This window comes from Capricornis sumatraensis, chromosome 2 (genome assembly GCF_032405125.1).
Source record: "Capricornis sumatraensis isolate serow.1 chromosome 2, serow.2, whole genome shotgun sequence".
In the NCBI taxonomy this organism is placed as follows: domain Eukaryota; kingdom Metazoa; phylum Chordata; class Mammalia; order Artiodactyla; family Bovidae; genus Capricornis; species Capricornis sumatraensis.
In genome coordinates, this window is record NC_091070.1 from 135,410,323 (window position 1) to 135,432,681 (window position 22,359).

The 22,359-nt window shown below is 45.0% G+C and overlaps 1 protein-coding gene across 2 annotated transcripts; it reads right to left on the reverse strand.

The window, feature by feature from the left end:
* Positions 1 to 1,533: 1,533 nt before the first annotated feature.
* Positions 1,534 to 21,681, reverse strand: SARS1 (seryl-tRNA synthetase 1). Of its 2 annotated transcripts, XM_068963179.1 has the most exons (12): positions 21,469 to 21,681; positions 13,115 to 13,185; positions 9,990 to 10,070; positions 8,766 to 8,924; positions 7,415 to 7,558; positions 6,527 to 6,682; positions 3,962 to 4,183; positions 3,263 to 3,392; positions 2,837 to 2,994; positions 2,511 to 2,579; positions 2,210 to 2,339; positions 1,534 to 1,910 (listed from the first exon to the last, which is right to left on the reverse strand). In XM_068963179.1, the coding sequence occupies exons 1-12, from the start codon at positions 21,602 to 21,604 to the stop codon at positions 1,753 to 1,755; spliced, it is 1,614 nt and encodes a 537-aa protein (XP_068819280.1). In that variant the 5' UTR covers positions 21,605 to 21,681; the 3' UTR covers positions 1,534 to 1,752. The 2 variants fall into 2 exon arrangements, with proteins under 2 accessions (XP_068819280.1, XP_068819285.1); XM_068963184.1 differs by lacking the exon at positions 2,511 to 2,579.
* Positions 21,682 to 22,359: the final 678 nt, after the last annotated feature.

The window sequence follows — 22,359 nt, forward strand, 5'->3', positions numbered from 1 at the left end:
GCTTTCAGGGTCACAGAGAAAAGTGGTGCCTCCTGGTGGAAGGTTTCCGGCACCAGCAGCCAGGAAGGTGGGAGTGGGGAGAAGAGGAGGAACCTACAGTGACCTCTCAGGCCAGGCAGGGGTGTTCCGGGCCACTGGAGCCTCTAACCCCAAAGTACAATGAGCTTTTCAAACAAGCAAGAGCGGTGTGTGGTGATGACCAAAACCGGCCTTCTGCTCACTGTGTAAACTGCCTTTCTTCAAATCAAATAGTTGAGGCTACAGGAATGTGAATACCTCATCCTTCCAAGTACATGGGACTAGCTTGCTCTTTTGTTCTCTTGCCCTGGCTCTGTCCAAGCGGGGGCACTGGATAGAGCAGAGGCAGGCTGTGAGCCTGCCTGTGCTAAGAGGGCCACTGCAGTCACCCTTTCAGGTTCCCCAAGCTTGATGGGGTTTCCCAGCAGCAAGATCCACAGGATCAGCCCAAGCCCCCAGTGGAAACACAAGCACATGGCCTCTTTCCTGGGTGCTAAGCAAGCTCCAGCAGGCCCAGGGAAGTTGCTGCTTAGGGACTAGGGAAAATGAAATAAAGCTCCCACGTGGCAGGCCAGAGTCCTGTTCTCATCGTGCTGAAGAAACACAGCAAGCATCAAGCCCTGCTGAGGAGTCAGGACTCCTGGCTTCCAGGAGGCCGTGTTTTCTTGTCACCCCTCCCCACCTTGTACTGTCTTCCCTGTGATGGGAAAGATATAATCATGTCCCCGCCCTCCTGTCTGGGACTGCCACAGAGATAAAAGAGATCACCTACAGGAGGTATTTGAGGCTCCTAGGGGAGAAGCACTAAACTAACAGAGGTGTTATTAAAGTGAAGTGTTTGCAGATTGCAGATGAAAGGCAGCAGGTAAATTAAGAGCCTAAACAGCATCCTCCCCAAGGGAAAGGGTGAACTGGCCATTAGGCCAACGGTGGAAGCTCTAGAGAAAGGAAGACGTGTTTCCCACTAGCCCCATCCTGTGGGCTCTATCGATTCTCTAGAGCTGTAGCAACAAGCTGCCAGGCAGTTAGTCTCCCATTTGGGGATGACTGGAGAGAGGCAGCTGTGAATAAGGCCCTCCCTGTACCGTGTGTCTCGAATCTAAGGGCGTTTTTGAGATTAAATATAGTCTCATCCACTGTGATGTCTCGCCGCCTCCCTCCCTCTCTGTGAAGCCCTTCCCAGGGAACAGATGTGCTATGCAGCTTTTTATATCAACTCAGGTCTCTAAGCTGGTCCTACCTAACTGCTTTAACAAAGCAGGAGCGCATTTACAAAGGAGGATCCTGCCCTTGCCCTGCCAGCCTGTGTGTATAAGACTCAAAGCTTTCACTTTCCCCTTGAGCCTTTATGAAAGCTATTCCTGCCTTCCCCTACCTCCTCAAAGGCTCTCTTTGCTACATGGACAACCTTATATATAGCAGGACAAGCAGGGATGAATATGGTTCAGGGAGAACTGTCAGAGACAGGGTTCAAGCCCCAGGCAGAAGACTGAGGAATAGTCCTGGCCTCCCTCAGAGATGCTTTATTACTTGGTTTCATCAGTCACTGGTGATGAACCCTATGCCCAAATGAGAAAAGAGAAAGTCACACTGTGCGTGGCAGATGGCTCCCCTTTGAGTAATGCAGTCAGACGGGGTGGGCGAGGCATGCGTGCTAGGCTTCCCTGCCTGTGGGCAGGCTCTGGGATTGCAGCAGATGGCAGCGGAAGCCTGGTGGAGGGGACAAAGGAATGTTCAGGCGTCGGTGACCTCCATGTTCTGCAGCTGGCTCTCCAGGGCAACATCTCTCTCTGCCCCTTTCTTCTTGCTGCCCTCATGCTGCTTCTTCTGCTTCTTGGAGGGCTCCTGGTCGATGGGCGCAGCCTTCACAAAGGGGATCAGTTCTTGGAGACCTAAAAGGGAAGCGTCAACCAGATAACCTGCCATTCCTCAAGGGTCAAAGCCCAGGGACCTCTGGGGAAAGTTCCACAAGACAACGGTGGGCACCGCTTTCCTCTGTTCCTTTCCTTTCGCAGCCTGATTTTTAGCTGCATTTAAACAGACTGACATACCTGTACTGGCTACTTTCAACCGTGCCCCTTGCAGTGCCTGGCACCAGAGGACAAGGCAGAGTTTGGGGGCCCGTGAATCAACAAGAAAACTTGGTGTGGAGTGGGAGGATGCACGAGAGGAGGAAGGCAGGGAGCCTCACCTGGCGGCATGAATTCCTTCAATTTCTCAGGCACGAGGATGCCCTTCTCTGTCTGGTAGTTCTCCAGGATGGCACAGATGGTGCGGGTTGTGGCACACATGGTGGCATTGAGCATGTGGACAAACTCCACCTGCGAGGAGATGGTCCCCAGACGGAGCAGTTATACTCAAGCCCTTCCTGGCCCTCTGAGGGAAGGGACAGACTACCCAACGGCCTCCTTCTTTCAACCCCTTTCAAGCCCGACCTGGAAAAGATGAGGGCCTGCAAACTGGGTTTGGAAAGATAAGCCTACAACCCAGACCTTCTTGCACGAGAAGGAAGACCTTGCCTCCACCTTGTTCTGTGTGGATAAACGGGGATATCTCTTTATCTGGAGTTACAGAGAACAAAACCAAGAGGAGAAAACAATAGAATTATTTTGTAGAACAGAGCTAGGTTCAGGTTTCCATCTAGAAGGACTCAGTCCTGATTCAGTGAAAGTCATTTTCAGATTCCCTCTTTGGCCTAGAGTGAGCAGCTCAGGTTTCCCTATGATGCTGGGACATGACGTCCCCCAAAGGCCAAAATAAGGTGGCTCCACTCTGTGCTAAAAGGCCCCGCCGCCTGCCTCCTCAGGGACAGTCTAACCTTGTCCATCATCTTCTTGGTCTGCCCGTATCGGATTCGAAGCCGGCGAGCCTGATAGTCTGTGCAGTTAGAACAGGAGACTAACTCACGGAAGGCCCCTGAGCCCGGAAACCAGGCCTCCAGGTCAAGCTTCTTACTGGCAGCATGATTCAAAGAACCTGCAAGGAAAAACCCCTAGAATGCATGAAGGAGGGATGCTATTTCAGAAGGCTAACCTTTAGCAAGCCTGAAGAATTCTTTAATTCACATCCTATCCCCAGAAGAAAAATCATGCCCAGATATTCTTATCACCAAAAGCTCCCAAGGGAAAAGAGTGTGCTATTTTAATTAACGTGGGCAATTAACTGGATTGCGGGCTATTTCTTTGTAGGGCAGCCCCACTGGCCCGGGTGGTGTCTGTGGGATGCAGGAGAGGGAGGCGGATACCTGAGACGATATTCACGATGTGGTAAGGGATCCCCAGAGACTGGTAGAACTCCTCCGCGGTGGCGATCATCTCCTCAAACATCTCCCAGGACTTGTTGTCGTGTGGCGAGGAGTAGACAAACTGCTCTATCTGCAAGGACAGACCCGAGCAGACAGGGACAACGGGGTGGGGTGAATAAACCGAATGCTGAGGTGGGAGCTATCCTTGCAACAAAGACCTATTCCTACTCCACTGGGAGTCAGGCAGAGCTGGGGCCCCTGGGGAGCGATAGGGGGTGCACTGGGCTGGCTGGGGCCGCAGCAAGAACTACTGCTGCTGTCAACAGTGCCCCACGAATGTGCCGGGTACTGTGCGGAGCACGTGCCATGTGATGACTGGTTTCATCCTCACAGTAGCCTAATGAGGGAGGAACTGCTACTGTCCTCCTTTCACAGAGGAGGACACAGCACCGAGAGTTTCAGCAGCTAGTTCAAGGTTATGCAGCAGCAGGCGGTGGAGTGGGCCTTTGGACTCAGGCTGCCTGCTTCCTGAGTCTGTCCTCCAGCCTCTCCACTCTTCCCTACAAACACAGATGGGGGTGACGAGACGGAAGACTGGAGCTGGGACGGGGCTGAGTGGCACAGATTCTGTCTCCCCACTAACCACCCTGGAGAGACAGACAGAAAAGTCCCATTGCTCGCCCTGGCCTGTCTACTCACCTTCTCAAACTGATGGACCCTAAAGATGCCGCGGGTGTCACGGCCATGGGAGCCCACCTCCTGGCGAAAGCAGGTGGACAGGCCGGCATACTTGATTGGCAAGTCCTCTGGCCGAAGCCACTCGTCCCGGTGGAGAGCAGCAATGGGTTGTTCAGAGGTAGCAATCAGATATTTCTCCTCAAAGGAGTTATCATCAGACCTTTCACTGCCTTTGCCAATCACCTGTGGGAGGAGGGTAATGTTTACTAGTTAAGACTCAGGGAGGAGAACCTCAGCTCCAGCAAGAAGCCACAGAGAAGATCTGCGTGATGGGAGGATGAATTTTCCTCAATCCCTGCCCGAGAGTGAGCAGGAGATGCTAAAAAGATAAGGGAGTGAATGGGTCAGTCCAAAGTGTAGTCCCTACTAGAGATCAAGTAATGCAAAAGATAAAATATTCTGATACTATGTTTTTCCTCTTGGGTGTAACATGTGACATGTGAAATCTCATGTCCCCAACCTGGGATCATACCCATGCCCCCCTGCAGTGGAAGCAGGCAGCCCTAATCAATAGACCACCAGGAAATTCCCTGTGATACTGTTTTTACTTTACCTAATAAATGAAACACTTACTGAGAGCAAAAAAAGGAAGCCCCATAAATATGCATTTCCTACTCCAGGGGATCTTTCCAACCCAAGCATTGAACCCTTGTCCCCTGTATTGGCAGGAGGGTTCTTTACCACTGAGCCACCAGGGAAGCCCAGAAGCTCCCTAAGTATTCAACAGGGGAAGAATCAGGTAGCCTATATCCATGCCAGGTAATATTATGTAACCATTAAGAAGTGATGGCTATGAAGACCATGCAGTTACAGTGAAAAACGCTTCTGAAACAGTGTGAAGTAAAAAGACAATCTATACAGTGTGATTAGAAGTATGAGAAAATAATATATGTATGAAAAAAGGCACCAAAAGAATATTAGAAGTGACAACTGTATTAGGTAATGGGAAAGAAGACGATTTCCCACCACTGCTTACAAATTTTGTCATGTGATATTTAATTAAAATTTTTTTAAAAAGGAGAGCAAACTTCTCCTGGGCCAGCGTTTGGAAATCTGGGAAACTACCTTGCTAACTAACAGTGGGAACTTAGCCCCGTGTGAGGCTGCTCATAGGCAACATAAAAATAATAGAGCTTGTGGTCTAATATGGTACAGCCAGTAGCCACATATGGCTATTTAAATTAAAAATTAATTCCTGGGTTTGCATGAACCCCATTTCAAGTGTTCAACAGCCACCTGTGGCTGGTGGCTGCCACACTGGATAGGACAGACACGGAGAACATTCCTACTACTACAGAGTGTTCTGTTGGACAGCACTGCTCTAGAGAATTAATGAACTGAGGTTATGAGCTAAGAAGTGCCAGCCCAAATTCCTCTATATGGAGATCTGTGATTCTCCCTGCCTATGGTCCAAGAAGCATCCGGATAAGAGACAGAGAATGCAGGGAACACAGGGAGCACCTGCTACGTAGTGTTTCTCACAATCCTTCATATAAGCTTCTCCCTGGTGTTACCTACAGGGCATCTACTTCTAAAGTTCTGTCAGTGATCACTTATCCAATCTTGGGGGTTGAGATGGGAGGAAAAAAAAAAAGAGAAAAGATAAAAAGAGGTCCCATCTGATAATACACATGTTCCTCTCATTAAAAGGAAGAAGAGGAGGGTCCCAAGGTTGTATTAATGTTTGGAGAGAGCATTTTGTTTCCCACGGCATCTTGAAAGAAAACATAACTCTGAACAGGACCTAGTGGGAAGAAGGTTCTGGGTAGTAAACTTATCTCTCTAAATAGATAAATCAGATGAGGCCAGGAGCACTTGTCTAACTACTTCCTACACGAATTTAAGAAGGAAATAGCCAATAGGAACACAGTCCCTCTCCCAACCCTCCACCCCTGATGGGACGGTGTTGAAGGACAGGGACAAGTGAGCAGTGAACTCAGCTGCGACGGGCAGCCGTCAGTAGAGACACCAGAAATTCTGGCACAGACGGGAGCGATGGCAGATGTTAAAGCTGACTGATTCAGAATGACCTTCTGTACCTCAACTCAAATCCTCTGGCTCACCCTGAGATGCCTCATGGTTGAGAAAGTGCCATTAACTGGAAGCTACATCCATCCAAAGGAAAGTATATCTCCTCCGTGGAAGCTTCCTGTCTGGGGTCAGGAGTGGGATGATCAGCCACTTTGGCAATTTCCTTCTGTCCAAACTTAATAATAATCTACGAGCTTCTTTTCTAAGCTCACGGTGCTAAAGATCAATTTCAGTGCATCATATAAACCATGTAGGGAAAGAGAAAATAGGCTTTACATCTGGACTGTCCAAACGGTAGCCACTAGTCACACGTGGTCATTTACATTAAGATTAAAATTTTACTTCCTCAGTTGCACTAGCCACCAAAGTGCTCAACAGCCGCTATATATAACATTTCCGTCCTCCAAGGAAGTCTTGCTGGAGAGCAGTGCTGTGTCTTCGAAATTAAACTTCTTACCTTAAGGAGATTCTGCTACACTGCCACAGGCTACTCACCTTATAAAGTTCTTCATCAAACTGGCTGAGCTGTGCCACTTCCTGCATGACTTCCTTCCTCATGAAGAAGGGGGTATAAATGGGAGTGTAGCCCCGACTTTCCAAGGTCCGAAGGGCAAACTGGATGAGTGCTTGTTCCAGGAATACCAGGGGCCCCTGAGGGAGCAGAGACAGAGCACCGTGTGACTGGGGGCCGCCACCATCGTGCTCATCTGCTGGTGTTTACACCCAGAGGCAGCTGGGGGCACACGGGAGGCTGCAAAGACTGTAGACCCAACAACAACGGACTCTAGACTCTTTCTTAACGCCAGAGCTCAGCTTATCATCTGAAAAGCATTCCCTCTTAAGATACAAAGCAAAGGAAAAGGATTATGTACCCAAGGCACATGGGAGAGTTTCCTTGTGCGGAGTCTTAAAACACTGGACTTATTTGTAAATGCACAATAAACCTATCAGGACAGTATTTTCGAAATGACTTTACCATGTGCTTTTTGGAAGGCTTTCCTGAAGGCATCCTCCCTCTGTCCCAGTCGATCTGGGTTTGCTGCCTCTGCCCATTCATTCGCACCCAGGGCTTCTCACACCACAGCACTTCTGCTACTTGCCTGACTGTCCAATTACACTGAGCTCCTTAAATGCAGAGACTGTTCTAATTCAGTCAACAAAACATATATTCATTGTGGAGGATCACTTAGTGGCTTTTGTTCCAGGGAATCCCGATAAGCACTCTCCTGCTTTAGAAAGAGAATTGCATCTAATTGCCAGTAAGTTTGTGATAGAAAGGCAGATGTTTGGCCTCTTTAAGTGGGTTATGTTCTCTGCACTTCTTTTTTGCAGTTCTTTCTTTATAACCAACCTCACTGGTTATAACCAACCTCGCACTCTTACCTTCAGGAAGTACCCTCGACTCCCAGCCACCACGGCCCCCTTTTCGCCTTCAAAGCCATCTACCATCACCACCAGGTCCACGTGAGAGTACTTCTTCCTGACCGTACAATCACCCCAAATCCTCTCTACTTTGTTGTCGGCATCCTAAGGAAGTAAGAGCAGGAGAGAGAGATGCATGAGCTCTTAAGTCTACAAGCCTCCATTTTTCCAAACCTTAATCTCCAAGAACAATCTGTGATGTCTCCACTTAACTCAAACACTAGGTTTTGGCCCTTGTGTACAGGGACTAGAGAAGGGAATTCGGTACAAAATTTGCCTTCAACAGAAAAATAATAATTTATAAATTCCTAGAAGCAATTCTAGCCATGAAACTGAAATCATGATTTTCCAAAAGATTTGCAGTATTCGCTCTCTTTTTTTAACCCTTTCAAATGACTCCTGCTGCTGCTGCTGCTGCTAAGTCGCTTCAGTCGTGTCCGACTCTGTGCGACCCCATAGATGGAAGCCCACCAGGCTCCTCTGTCCCTGGGATTCTCCAGGCAAGAACACTGGAGTGGGTTGCCATTTCCTTCTCCAAAGCATGAGAGTGAAAAGTGAAAGTGAAGTCGCTCAGTCGTGTCCGACTCTTAGCGGCCCCATGGACTGTAGCCTACCAGGCTCCTCCGTCCATGGGATTTCCCTGGAAAATCCTTTATAGGGAAAACCCTCTCCTGGACAATCCTCATTGCCTGGGGTACAGAGGAGAATGTAGAGTTCTTTTTTTCCAGGCTCTCCTTGGTCCTGGGGCCACATGAGGGCGGGCTCGGGGCCCTGACCTCCTGAGTCTGCCACCCCAGCCCTCAATGAGTTTAATGTTCAGTTCTCCAGGGAATGAATGAAAGAGGCACAGATGGGCTCTGCCACGGCTGGGGTGTCAGGGAACAAAGGCTGGGCTCTGAGCCGCTTTGTGCTGGGGAAGCTCCCACTCAGCAGGAAACTTTTATCATGCAGATTTCCCTTCAACCTGTGGCTTCCCAGCAGGGTGTGGGTGAGGGGTGAGGTTGATTCTGCAGATCCCTCCCACAAGGCGAGCTGCTACCAGGGGCAACACACAGTGGATGGGGCAGCAGCCCGATTTAGGAGAGGTTTCTGTGCCAGGAGTCTCCACCTACCTGCTGTCTCTGCCATTTCCCAATCAGGCGGGGATCTGACTCTTTCACAGTTCTCAATTGGTGGGCAGGGCAAACACACAAAGAGCCTGCTTTTCTTAGACCAAGAGTGCCAGCTTTCACCGGCCCCCTCCCACCCCGCCCCCTTTCCCAGCGGAGAGGGGCAACACAAGGCAGCCGCTAGCTGTGGCGCTGACACCTACCTCATCATTGCTGATGGGCACCGATGGGTGCAGGAGGTTCCCGATCTCGCGAAGGTTCTCAAACCGCTCAGCTTCTAGTTTTATCCGCTCCGCATCACACTTCAGGATGGCTTCGTCGAGGAGGAGGCGGACTTTTTTGATCTGTGAGACTTTCAGGTTCTGTAGGTGAACAAGGCCACGCCCGCCCCAGGCCACAGTAAGTCAAGGACCGGGTGGGGAACAAATTCTGTTGCCTCAACCCTGTTGCACTCTAGTGACAACTCTTGTGATAGCATTTTCAAAATTGACACTGGAGGCTTTCAAAGAACTGAGAGTCATTTCACACAGGGATATATATAGTCTTGCCTGGCAAATCCACTGGCATTTTCTTTCAGGGTGCCTAAGGCAGAGATGGATAAATTCCAGCCACTCCTCTTATTCCCATGTATCTCAGGAGTGTTAATACCATAACTCTTCAAGAGCCTTTCTCTTAACTTGTATTTTCCTTTTTCTTTCTTTAAATTTTATTATTTTTAATTGGAGGATGACTACTTTATATCGTTGTTAGTTTCTGCCACACAACAAGAAGCAGCCATGCATTTCCTGAGGGCACCTCTCAGTGTCTTGATTAAACCAACATACTACACATTTAATTGCTCTCTAGAAAAAGTGCAAATTTATTAGAAGCAAGAGAACTTCTCTTAAACTTATTTTGTATTCCTTACTGCAGGGGTTTCAAAGTGTCCTCTGATTTCTTGGGGAGACCCTTAGCAGGTAGGGCAGGTCAGGAATACCACCCCCAAGTGAGCCCTTTAAGCACAGCAAGGGGCTTGTTTTTTTGTGTTTATGCTCTTGTCACGCTTCTGCATTGCAGGTTTTGTGTTCAGTGACTAAAAACTTGAAAATTACTGCTTTAGGCCCAGTGTAGTGAATATTTACTGAATTATAATAAATTGAAAAATTCCTGACTCTGTGGAAATGGAGTTATATAAATCAAATATAACTCAGCTCCTGTTTTCTTCTACCCTTTTTTTTTGTCTTCCTAATCTTGACTTTTCCACTCCACCTGTCTCATCGCTAATACTCAAGTATCAAGATTAACAAGGTAGATGAGGCTACATCCCAGCTGCAGAAATTCAAGAATGTAGCAATGCTGGATGAAGCATAGTGTCAGGACTTGCTCGTCCAGGAACAAAGTCAAGATAAAAGAACACAATCCCAGTCCAGGAAAGGACAATAACTTACAGTTAAAGTGTCTACAGTGAGATCATCGAGATTTAATACATCTTCTGGAATGGACTCATCATTTTCCACTGGCTCTTTTTTCTATGGGAAAGGAAAAAAATTAATTAGAACATTTCTGACATAGTTTTATAAAGTGCACACCACACTCATGCATCATATAAACTAATCACAGAATTCTACATAACCTAGAGTCTCTAAAAGAGGCAACAGATGGGAGAAACATCAGTAAATTAGAAGTAAGAAGTCAAGATTTCAAGTCCTCATCCCACCACTTCCTAGCTTTCTGATCCTGGACAGATGGATTAACCTTTTGGGGTCAGAGTGTTGACAGTATCAGGAACTCAAAAAGAAAATGTCTGACGTGGACACAGAATGTTATGGTCCCAGGATCATGTGAAAATGCTCAGTGCTGGTCAGGAGCCAGCGGTGGGCAGATGCCTCTGTATCAGTTTGTGAATCCCCGTCTACCTGCTGAGAACAAACCCAGCCCTTAGGCCTGAGGCTCAGGATAAAAATGGATGGGATGATGAAGTATCAGGAAGCCAAAGAAACACAATTTTTGAGGAAAAGAGCCACAGAATTCAAAACTAAGTTTAATCAATGTGCCGTAGCAAAATGGCAAGGGTGTACCCATGACTAGATATTTTTCCCTTCTGATTTCTCTCTTCACCCTTCCTCACAATATTCTATCAAATCATCATTTTTAAACTTTACCCAGAGCTAAGGAGAAGATAATTTGAAGAGTCAAATTCTTCCTAAATTAAACGGAGATAAAGAATATTATCAAAGCCCATTATAACAAGACCTGTAAGACCTCAGGAAAACACATGTAAAAATAAGTTGAGAAGAATTAGGGTCTGCTTTGTAAGTAAAAATAAAATAATATACAAAATCATGTTTTTCTAAAGATTTAGGGTTCTGTGGTGGCTCAGACAGTAAAGAATAAAGGAGAGCCAGGTTTGATTCCTGGGTCGGAAATATCCCCTGGAGAAGGGAATGGCAACCCATTCTTGCCTGGAGAATTACATGGAAAGAGGAGCCTGATGGGCTATGGTTTGAGTAGGCTCCAGGAGTTGGTGATGGACAGGGAAGCATGGTGTCCATGGGGTCCACGGGGTCGCAAAGAGTCAGACATGACTGAGCGACTGAACTGAACTGAACTGAACTGAGCAGTTTTTACTTTTCACTTTCATTAGACATTCCATACACCAAAGTAAGAAGTCAAGATTCTATCAAAACCCAACTCACACCACCCTTCAGTGATTCAAGAAAAATCATCTTTAAATTTGGAAAAGTCTGACAGTATCAGAATATGAGTCTTGATAAGAACAAGCATAGACTACCAAGGTAGAAAAAAAAAATGGCCTAAACCTCAAGATATTCAAGATATTCCATTTGGTAGCTAAGATAGCTGAGGCCCTCTTGCTCTCTGATAATCCCTCAGGGGAGCAAATTCAAGTTCTGGCTCTGCAACTAACTTATGGCATGACTTTAGACAAGCTCCTATATTTCCTAAGCCTATTTAGGAAATACCTATCTTGGGCATTTCCTACCCTTTCAATACCTTAGGTAGGTATTTCCTACCCTTTCAATAGGGCTAACAAATGTACTACCTATACTCCTGGTTTACAGCAAAGATCAAAACCAAAATGAGATGGATGTGAAAGGATTCTGACTGCTTTCAGGTGCTATACAAATTAAAGCACCACTAGTATTGTTTCAAAGGACAGCGAGAGAGAACACTCCTTGTAGGACCAGCAGCTAGGGATCTAAGAATGTTAATGCAAAGGAAAATACTCCCATCTTCTTGCTAAGAAAAATACTTGGTTGGCACTGTCTGTATATATGCCCCCCAAAACATTCAGGCCGAAGTATATATGAAAATTAACATTAGTATGGTGTCCCTGACAGGCAACTGATTTAGTGTCAAGGGTTTCACCACAGGAAGAAAACTGTACCATTATCATCCATGTCAATTTCTATAGCCTGTCACATGCTGAAAGTGTAACAAAACAGTGTTAAAGAGAAGGCTGCGGAATATCATGAAGGATAAGGTGTCGGATTCCAAGGGAATCTTTTTGTTATGATCTTTCTTGGTTCAGGTTCCTAAATTTCACAATTTTTTGATTTATTTTAGAGGTTTACAACTTAAAACCAAGACAGATTGTGGCTTACATTTAACATGTTTTTTGAAAAATGATTAAGGAGCTAACAGGGCATTTTTGAAGAAAGATTAAAAACATGAACTGATCTGGTTGCCAAAACAAAGTTGAGCTGAAATTTAACATTCTTCAGGACAGGAAGAATTTTTTCTTGGATGAAGGCCAGTAACTACTTGCCAACCACTGCTACTCTCAATTGCTAAATAACTACCATGGTCTAGGCACTGTGCCAGGTTTTCTGTATTAAAAAGTTTTAGTTCTCACAATTGTATTCTAAAGGTTAAGTGTTAGAATTGCCATTTCACAGACAAGAACACTGAGGCTCAGAAGTTAACATGCTTGAAGTCACATAAACCAAAGTCTAGGATTTGGACTCAATATCAGTGTGTTCTTTTAAAAAGTATGACGACATTGGGATAAAGACTCTGAAATCTACCACAGGAAAACCTTTCTGGCAGTGTAGGTTGAGCTCAGGAAATAACTGGGAGGGATTACTGGCGGAATTCACATTACTAAGAACAGAAGAGACAATGAGTGACTTGTGTGGCAAGAATCTTGTTTTACAAGACTGAATATCTGTGTCCTCCAAAATTCACATGTTGAAACCCAATACCTAATGTGACAGTATTTGGAAGTGGGGTCCTTCAGAGGTGATTAGGTCATGGGATCAGTGCCTTTCTGAAAGAGGCTCCAGAGAGCTCCATTGCTCCTTCCGCTATGAGGACACGGCAAGAAGACTGTCAGTGAACCCGGAAGTGAGCCCTTGCCAATCTGCTGGTGCCTTAATCTTGGATTTCCAGCCCCCAGAACTGTGAGAAATAAATTTCTGTTGTTTATAAGCCATCCAGTCTGTGGGGCTCTGTTACAGCAGCCTGAACGCACTAAAGCATACTTGCAGACAGAAGATGGAGTCACCGGTTCTTGAAAATGCCTCTTCTCCAGTCTCTTACTGAGTTCTCTTACCTTCATTTTCTCTCCAATTGTCTTGCTGCATAGGTTCTTCAGCTTGTTCAAGTTGTCTGCCCGAAATCTGCCTGAAGAATAAAGAACCCAAGAATGTACTAAAGACAGGCACGTAATTAACACACCTCATTCCTAATCATGGTTCCTTTGGACTGATCTCAGCCCAAGGTCAAACTGCAGGCAGAACTAAATGATGTGCCTCATGAAGTTGTGAAATCTTAGAGCTTTAGAGCCCCGAATATAGACAGCTTATATTGGTGATTACAATAGGATTCCCCAGCATTTGGTGAATGAAAAGGCCATTCTGGGACTAAAATTAAAAAGTATCATAACTTGGATGATACCACTGTAAATAAAGTAACAAATCTGAGAAACCTGGAAATTACTTATGTAACTATAACCTGTTCAATTATCTTAAATTCATTTAAGGAAAACTATGTGGTATGCACCAGGATCTAGAAAAAAGGCAGTCAAGTTTCTATTCTCAAGAACTTGGATGCTACATCTCTATGCCGAAAACGGTTAACTTCCTTTGCTTTGATGCAATGCTCATCTGGCAGCCTTGAGAAGAATTCCGTTTCTTACATTTTGTTTTATTTTGTGCATTAATCAGCCTGCATAGGTACTCTGGCCCAAATTAACATCATGGTATTGCAATTCATCAGTCTAACTCTGATTAGCAGAAGTTGGACCTCCTGAATCTAAGTTTTAGCAACAATATGTCCTTTAGCTTTGGACAGGTAAAATGATGGCCAGAGATGAGATCATAAACTACTTATTGCCAAATTCAGACTTAAATTGAAGACAGTATGGAAAACCACTAGACCATTCAGGTATGACCTAAATCAAACCCTTTACAATTATACAGAGAAAGTGACAAATAGAGTCAAGGAATTAGATCTGATAGAGTGCCTGAAGAACTATGGACAGAGGTTTGTGACATTGTTTAGGAGGCAGTGATCAAGATCATCCCCTAGAAAAAGAAATGTAAAAAAGGCAAAATGGCTGATTCAGAAGGCCTTACACATAGCTGAGACAAGAAGAGAAGTGAAAGGGAAAGGAGAAAAGGAAAGATATATCTATCTGAATGCAGAGTTCCAACAATAGCAATAAGAAAGCCTTCCTAAGTTAACAATGCAAAGAAATAGAGGAAAACAATACAATGGGAAAGACTAGGGATCTCTTCAAGAAAACTAGAGATATCAAGGGAACATTTCTTGCAAAGATGGACTCAATAAAGGACAGAAAAGGTATGGACCTAACAGAAGCAGGAGATATTAAGAAGAGGTGGCACGAATACACAGAAGACTATACAAAAAAGATCTTCATGACCCAGATAATCATGACGGTGTGATCACTCACCTAGGGCCAGACATGTTGGAGTGCAAAGTCAAGCGGGCCTTAGTAGTATACATCACTACGTAGTATAACGTAGTATATATCACTATGAACAAAGTGATGGTGATGGAATTCCAGCTGAGCTATTTCAAATCCTAAAAGATGCTGCTGCTAAAGTGCTGCATTCAATATGCCAGCAAATTTGGAAAACTTAGCAGTGGCCACAGGACTGGAAAAGGTCAGTTTTCATTCCAATCCCAAAGAAGAGCAATGCCAAAGAACATTCAAACTACTGCATAATTGCACTCATCTCACATGCTAACAAAGTAATGCTCAAAATTCTCCAAGCCAGGCTGCAACAGTATGTGAACCGACAGCTCCCAGATGGTCAAGCTGGTTCTAGAAAAGGCAGAGGAACTAGAGATCAAATTACCAACAACTGTTGGACCATCAAAAAAGCAAGAGAGTTCCAGAAAAACATCTACTTCTGCTTTATTGACCATGCCAAAACCTTTGACTCTGTGGATCACAACAAACCGGAAAATTCTTAAAGAGATGGGAATATCAGACCACCTTACCTGCCTCCTGAGGAACCTGTGTGCAGGTCAAGAAGCCACAGTTAGAACCAGACATGGGACAATGGACTGGTTCCAAATTGGGAAAGAAGTACATCAAGGTTGTATATTGTCACCCTGCTTATTTAACTTATATGCAGAGTACATCATATGAAATGCCGGGCTGGATGAAGCACAAGCTGGAATCAAGATTGCCAGGAGAAATATCAATAACCTCAGATATGCAGATGACACCACCCTTATGGCAGAAAGCGAAGAACTAAATAGCCTCTTGATGAAAGTGAAAGAGAATGAAAAAGCTGGCTTAAAGCTCAACATTCAGAAAACAAAGCTCATGGCATCTGGTCCCACCACTTCATGGGAAATAGATGGGGAAACAGTGGAAACAGTGACAGACTATTTTCTTGGGCTTCAAAATCACCTCAGATGGTGACTGCAGCCATGAAGTTAAAAGACGCCTGCCCCTTGGAAGAAAAGCTATAATCAACCTAGACAGTATATTAAAAAGCAGAGACATTACTTTCCTGACAAAGGTCTGTATAGTCAAAGCTATGGTTTTTCCAATAGTCATGTATGGATGTGAAAGCTGGACCATAAACAAGGCTGAACGCTGAAGAATTGATGCTTCTGAACTGTGTTGGAGAAGACCCTTTACAGTGCCTTGGACTACAAGAAGATCACACCAGTCAATCCTAAAGGAAATCAATTCTGAATATTCATTAGAAGGACTGATGCTGAAATTGAAGCTCCAATACTTTGGCCACCTGATGTGAAGAGCCAACTTAAGGGGACGACAGAGGATGCAATGGTTGAATGGCATCTGATTCAACGGACATGAATTTGAGCCAGCTCCGGGAGATGGTGAAGGACTGGGAAGCCTGGTGTGCTGCAGTCCATGGGGTTGCAGAGTCGGACATGACTTGAGTGACTGAACAACAAAGAGATGAGACAGCACCTAGACATGGCTATTCTTTTAAAGTTGTGCCAAACTTTACCTAAATTTAAACTTAACTTCAGTACAAACTACATAACTACTTTCTCATCCACTTATTCACACTGATTACAGAGATGAAGAACAGATTAAGGGTTGTCACGGGTTAGACAGGGCAGGGGAAGGGAATGGAATACAGAGGGATGCTAACAAAAGGGATCTCTGTGATGATGGAACAGTTGTGTATCTTGAGTGTGTCAGTGGTTATACATATCTACACATACAATAAATTCACACAGAACTACAGGCACACACAAACAAGTACATGTAAAACTGGTGAAATCTGAATAAGGTCTATGGATGGTAGCAATGTCAAGTTCTTGGTTTTGATAACGTATCAGTTACATTAGATGTTAACAATGGGGCAAATGGTGAAGGATTTCTTCAACTATTTTTGTAACTTTCTGTAAATCTATATCTACTTATACTTTTTTTTTAATGATTTAATCCCATTTATTGGCAAGGCCCTGTGCTAAGTGTTGGGAATACAAAAGAATACACGGTACGAGATGCTGGGAAATAAAAGAAAAATATGACAATTAAAAAACAGTAACAATACAGAATGTTTCAATCAATGAATATAGCATGTTCCTTCACTATCTTTAATCTCTCCTAGAAATGTTCTGTAGTTTCCAGCATAGGGATCTTGCATGTCATTAATTAAATATACTTGTAGGTATCAGATGCTTTCTAATTGTTCCTTGTATATATAAACAGCATTATTCATTCTATACATTATATACAGTGATCTCGCTAAATTTATTTAATATTAGTAGTTCAAGTTTTGCATATACAAACAAGTCATCCGCAAATAAGGACAGATGGCAGTTTTACTTCTGTTCCAATCTTTTCTTTCTTTTTCTTGCCTTATTTCATACTGTTCAGAACCTCTAACATGATGTTGATGAAAAGTGAGGACAACAGACATCCTCATCTTGTTCCCAACCTCAGAAGTAAAGTATTCAATACTTCATAATTAAGAATAATGTTAGTTATGGATTTTTGATAAATATCTACTATCAGATTAAGGAAGTGCCCTTCTTTTCCTACCTGGCTGCATTTTATCATGAGCAATTAGATTTCCACCTAAAAAAATGAGCTTTGACCCCTATCTCACATTATATACCAAAATCAATGAGATAAATCTACCTAAATGTGAAATGTAAAGTGATACAACTTCTAGAAAAAAAAAAAGGAGAATCTTTTTAGTACTTTGGGATATGGGAAGATTTCCTAAACAGAGCATAAGCAGCACAAATTATAAAAGAAAAAAAATCAATAAATTAGACATTATTAAAATCAAGAATTTCTACTCATTAAAAGAAAGTGAAAAGACAAGTCATAGATTGGGAAACAATATCTGCATTGTATGTAATCTGCAAGGTCTTGTATAAAGAATAAAGAATTCCTACACAATAAAGTAAAAAATGATAAAAAAAATAAATAAAGTAAAAAAAAATGATGCTAAAGCTGAAACTCTAGTACTTTGGTCACCTCATGCGAAGAGTTGACTCATTAGAAAAGACTCTGATGCTGGGAGGGATTGGAGGCAGGAGGAGAAGGGGACGACAGGATGAGATGGCTGGATGGCATCACTGACTCAATGGACGTGAGTCTGAGTGAACTCTGGGAGATGGTGATGGACAGGGAGGCCTGGCATGCTGCGATTCATGGGGTTGCAAAGAGTTGGACACGACTGAGCGACTGAACTGAACTGAACTGAACACAATAAAGACACTCAAATAAAAACTAGTCAACTGGCTTGAACAGATACCTCCCAAAACAGGCTGTCCAAATGCTAACATGTACTATATGAAAAGGTGCTCAATATTTTTAGTTATCAAGAAAAGGTAAATTAAAACCACAAAATACCATTATATATCCACCAGAATGGCTAAAATTAAAAGGACTGCCAATATCAAGGGCAAGATTGTACAGTGCCTACCCTACAACCTAGCAATTCCATTCCTAGTTTTAAAAGGCTGTATATAAAAAATAACATAAATGCCACAACAGAAATATCGTATATGGATCACATGTCCCAGGTGCAGGCCTGAACAAACTGAGACTGGGGTGAAAAAGAAACAGAAAGTTACTCCAGTGGTAAGGGCCTGGTTTAAGGCAGTGCAACAGGGTTGAGAAGAAATAACAACTTCAACTGATAATTCCTGCAGTTAGTGGCAGATAATTTCAAGATACATGGAAATTTAGTGACTTTGGAAGTAGTTGAGACAAATGCCTATTATATATGCTCAAATGTGTCCTCATTATATTACTCTGAAATAAAGGCAGAAATCACAGTTCAAATCCTTGAAGTTAGAAGAGATGTAGTAAACTTCAATATGGTGCTCTGACTCAAAGTCATAGCAGCTTTACGTTCTACACAGAGCCCTCGACCTTGGAGGTCTACAGGCAGACATATAGTCGTAATGGAGGGCCTAATGAAGCTTGCTGTGTCCTCAGTCAGGGAACATGATATGAGTTCTTAATGTGGCTCTGGGTTGCAACTCCTTGTTGCAGTTAATGATAGAACCCTAATTTCTGATCAGAGGTTCAGATGTAAAAGAATCTTGAAACAAGATCCCTCAATGTCCACCTCAAGCAGCCAGAAATGAGAAAAATCATAGCTATAGAGACTATTGGTTCAGTTCAGTTCAGTTGCTCAGCTGTGTCTGACTCTGTGACCCCATGAATTGCAGCACGCCAGGCCTCCCTGTCCATCACCAACTCCCAGAGTTCACCCAAACCCAAGTCCATCGAGTCGGTGATGCCATCCAGCCAGTTCATCCTCTGTCGTCCCCTTTTTCTCCTGCCCCCAATCCCTCCCAGCATCAGAGTCTTTTCCAATGAGTCAACTCTTCACATGAGGTGGCCAAAGTACTGGAGTTTCAGCTTTAGCGTCATTCTTTCCAAAGAAATCCCAGGGCTGATCTCCTTCAGAATGGACTGGTTGGATCTCCTTGCAGTCCAAGGGACTCTCAAGAGTCTTCTCCAATACCACAGTTCAAAAGCATCAATTTTTCGGTGCTCAGCTTTCTTCACAGTCCAACTCTCACATCCCTACATGACCACTGGAAAAACCATAGCCTTGACTAGATGGACTTTTGTTGGCAAAGTAATGTCTCTGCTTTTTAATATGCTATCTAGGTTGGTCATAATTTTTATTCCAAGGAGTAAGCGTCTTTTAATTTCATGGCTGCAATCACCATCTGCAGTGATTTTGGAGCCCAAAACAATAAAGTCGGACACTGTTTCCACTGTTTCCCCATCTATTTCCCAAGAAGTGATGGGACCAGATGCCATGATCTTCATTTTCTGAATGTTGAGCTTTAAGCCAACTTTTTCACTCTCCTCTTTCACTTTCATCAAGAGGCTTTTTAGCTCCTCTTCACTTTCTGCCTTAAGGGTGGTGTCATCTGCATATCTGAGGTTATTGATATTTCTAGGGATGTCAAATAGAAAAGAATCAAATCAATAGATATGTAGAAAATAAACTACGTGAACTACTTTTCATATGGATAAGTGCCCTGAACACAGACTTCAACAAACCTTTGTCAAGTCCTTACTAAGGACCAGGTACAGTGAGGGGTACTGGGATTATATGTACACATGTGTATATGTATATCTTATATGTATATGCAGGGGCTTCCCAGGTGACACTAGTGGTAAAGAACCTGCCTGCCAATGCGGGAGACACAAGAGACCCCAGATGGATCCCTGGGTCAGGAAGATCCTCCGGAGAAGGGCATGGCAACTCACTCCAGTATTCTTGCCTGGAGAATCCCATGGACAGAGGAGCCTGGCAGGCTACAGTTCATGGGGTTCCAAAGGGTCAGACACAACAGAAGCGACTTAGCACACACATATGTCTATGTACATCCTGGGTACTGACACACATGATCAAAACACAACCTTGTCCCTGAAGAATCCATCCCCTCACCACATACCCACTCCTCGGGTACAAGACAGAACTTCCAACAGACCTGTACATTATACCCAAGAGATTAGGTAACACATTTGAAGTCATTCGCAACTGGACAATGGCTAGTGGTAGTGTTAGTAGCTCAGTCACGTTCAAATCTTTGCGACCCTATGGACTGTAGCCTGCCAGGGTTCTCTGTCCATGGGATTCTCCAGGCAAGAATACTGGAGTGGGCTGCCATTCCCTTCTCCAGGGATCCAACTTGGGTCTCCTGCATTGCAGGCAGATTCTTTACAGTCTGAGCTACAATGGCTAGACTAATATAAAATCTGATACTTCTGACATCTGACTCAGTAAACAGTGTCCAAACTAGTTTTTTCCCCCCTCCCATTTAATTCAATTGCAACTCAAAACTTCACATGTGGATTCAGGTGGTGGGATTTCAGTCAAACAAACCACCAGAATCAGTAGAATACCTGAGCTAAACTAATATTCTCCTGGTACCCAACACCCTTGTATTACCAACTCTTCCTTCAACTCCTTCCCTACACGGGTGACACTGAAATGTAGGAAAATCAACTTTCCTAATAGAAATCCAACCTATTTTTGGACAACGACCGCCTATGCAGTGAGCTGTCATAAACCTGGCTCTCTAGCTGGTTGCAGACCTATTGCATCAGACAGAGTAAATCACGTGTTTGGCAGGATCCGGCCAACTGGTGACTACTCCGCCTAGTCTAGGCAGATTGATAGGCAGAGGGTTCTACGGTTCTATTTAGCATCATGAAGGATGCCCGGTCCAGTTCCAGGTTCTAGCCCAACTCTACCAATGTCCTTCCCGGAAAACTTCCACAAATCACAACTAAACAGCCTCAATAATTAAAAGCGTTTCCTTGCTTCACCACATCCCTATGCCCATGTCTGATCTACCAAGGAAGATTATTCTCGGTTCTTAAAGGTTTGCCCACAGTTCAGGGGGAGGCTCAGTTCCCCAAGGCTCCGGGATCACTGTTTTTAGCCAGGAGCGGCCTCCTCAGTCCCAAAATGCTTTCAATATGGACGGAGTGAACCTACTGCGCTGTAGATATGACTCAGGTTGAAACCTTTGATTCTGTCGAGAGAGAAAAAGATCACTATGACCTCGCTAAAGATGAGAAAAAGACAGAAGGCGACCAAAGACACGTGTTCGGAAAGGGGAACTCTCCAAACCTCCCACCCAGGCTTTCCTCTGGCTACCCTTGCAGCCGGAAGACTTGACAGCTCTTGATGCGCCTGCGCCACGCTCCTTTCCTAGACTCAGAAGTAGCGATCGGCAGGCCCACCGAGAAGGGAGGTGGCACAGCCCGGCGGAGGGGGAAAGAGGGATAATCCGACTTTAGGGTGCCGGATGCGTTTCGAGGGGGACAGAGAGCGCTTCGGAGCCATCGCAACCTGGGAGAGAGTCTTAACGAAGGGTGGAAGTTCAGGAGATCCGAGAGATGAAGTTGGGGATAGGGTCCGGGGATACTCCGCACGTCCCGGTACTTACATCGTCGCCACTCGCTGTCTGCATTCACCAGCTGGTCCACCAGTGCCGGGTCCTTGAAGCGCTTCTCCTGCGACTCTCGGATGAGCGCTGGGTCCCCCCCTTTATCCACCCGAAACAAATCCAGATCCAGCACCATCGTTCCTTCTCCCGGGTCAACACTAAGGGAAGTGAGGTTCGTCCCACAGCAGTCAGCCTGTGACCGCCGCACTGCACCCGCGCACTTATCCGCCCTTCCTGCGTAGGCGCGGCGGAAGCGTGGGGACGCCCCGCCTCTGGACCGGAAGCGGCTGTAGCGGAAGCGGGTCCGCGGTTGGGTGGGCGTGGGCCTCATGGGGTGTGTTTAAGTCCCGCTCTTGAGCGGGTTTTAGCTGCTTCTGTGCTTTCTTTCAGTGGCACCCAACTCCAGTACTCTCGCCTGGAAAATCCCCTACAGAGGAGCCTGGTAGGCTGCAGTCCATGGGGTCGCTAAGAGTCGGACAGGACTGAGCGATTTCACTTTCACTTTCATGCATTGGAGAAGGAAATGGCAACCCACTCCAGTGTTCTTACCTGGAGAATCCCAGGGACTGGGGAGCCTTGTGGGCTGCCGCCTATGGGGTCACACAGAGTCGGACACGACTCGAAGCGACTTAGCAGCAGCAGCAGCAGTGCTTTCTTTCCAGCCCTGCCTGCTTCTGTAGGGGCTCTAATTGTTCCATGGAAGAGAAATGAGTGCCTGTTTCCTCCTCGTATTAAAGGGCATATCTAAGACAAGGCCTGTCAGTATAATCACTGGCTTGGAAGCTGGGGCCTCCAGTAGATTCCAGTTTCCACCTTACAAGCTTCTAAGACTTACAAGTCCTAAGACTGGACCCTCTCTCTGAACCTCTACTCTTTTCTCCATCTTGAGTC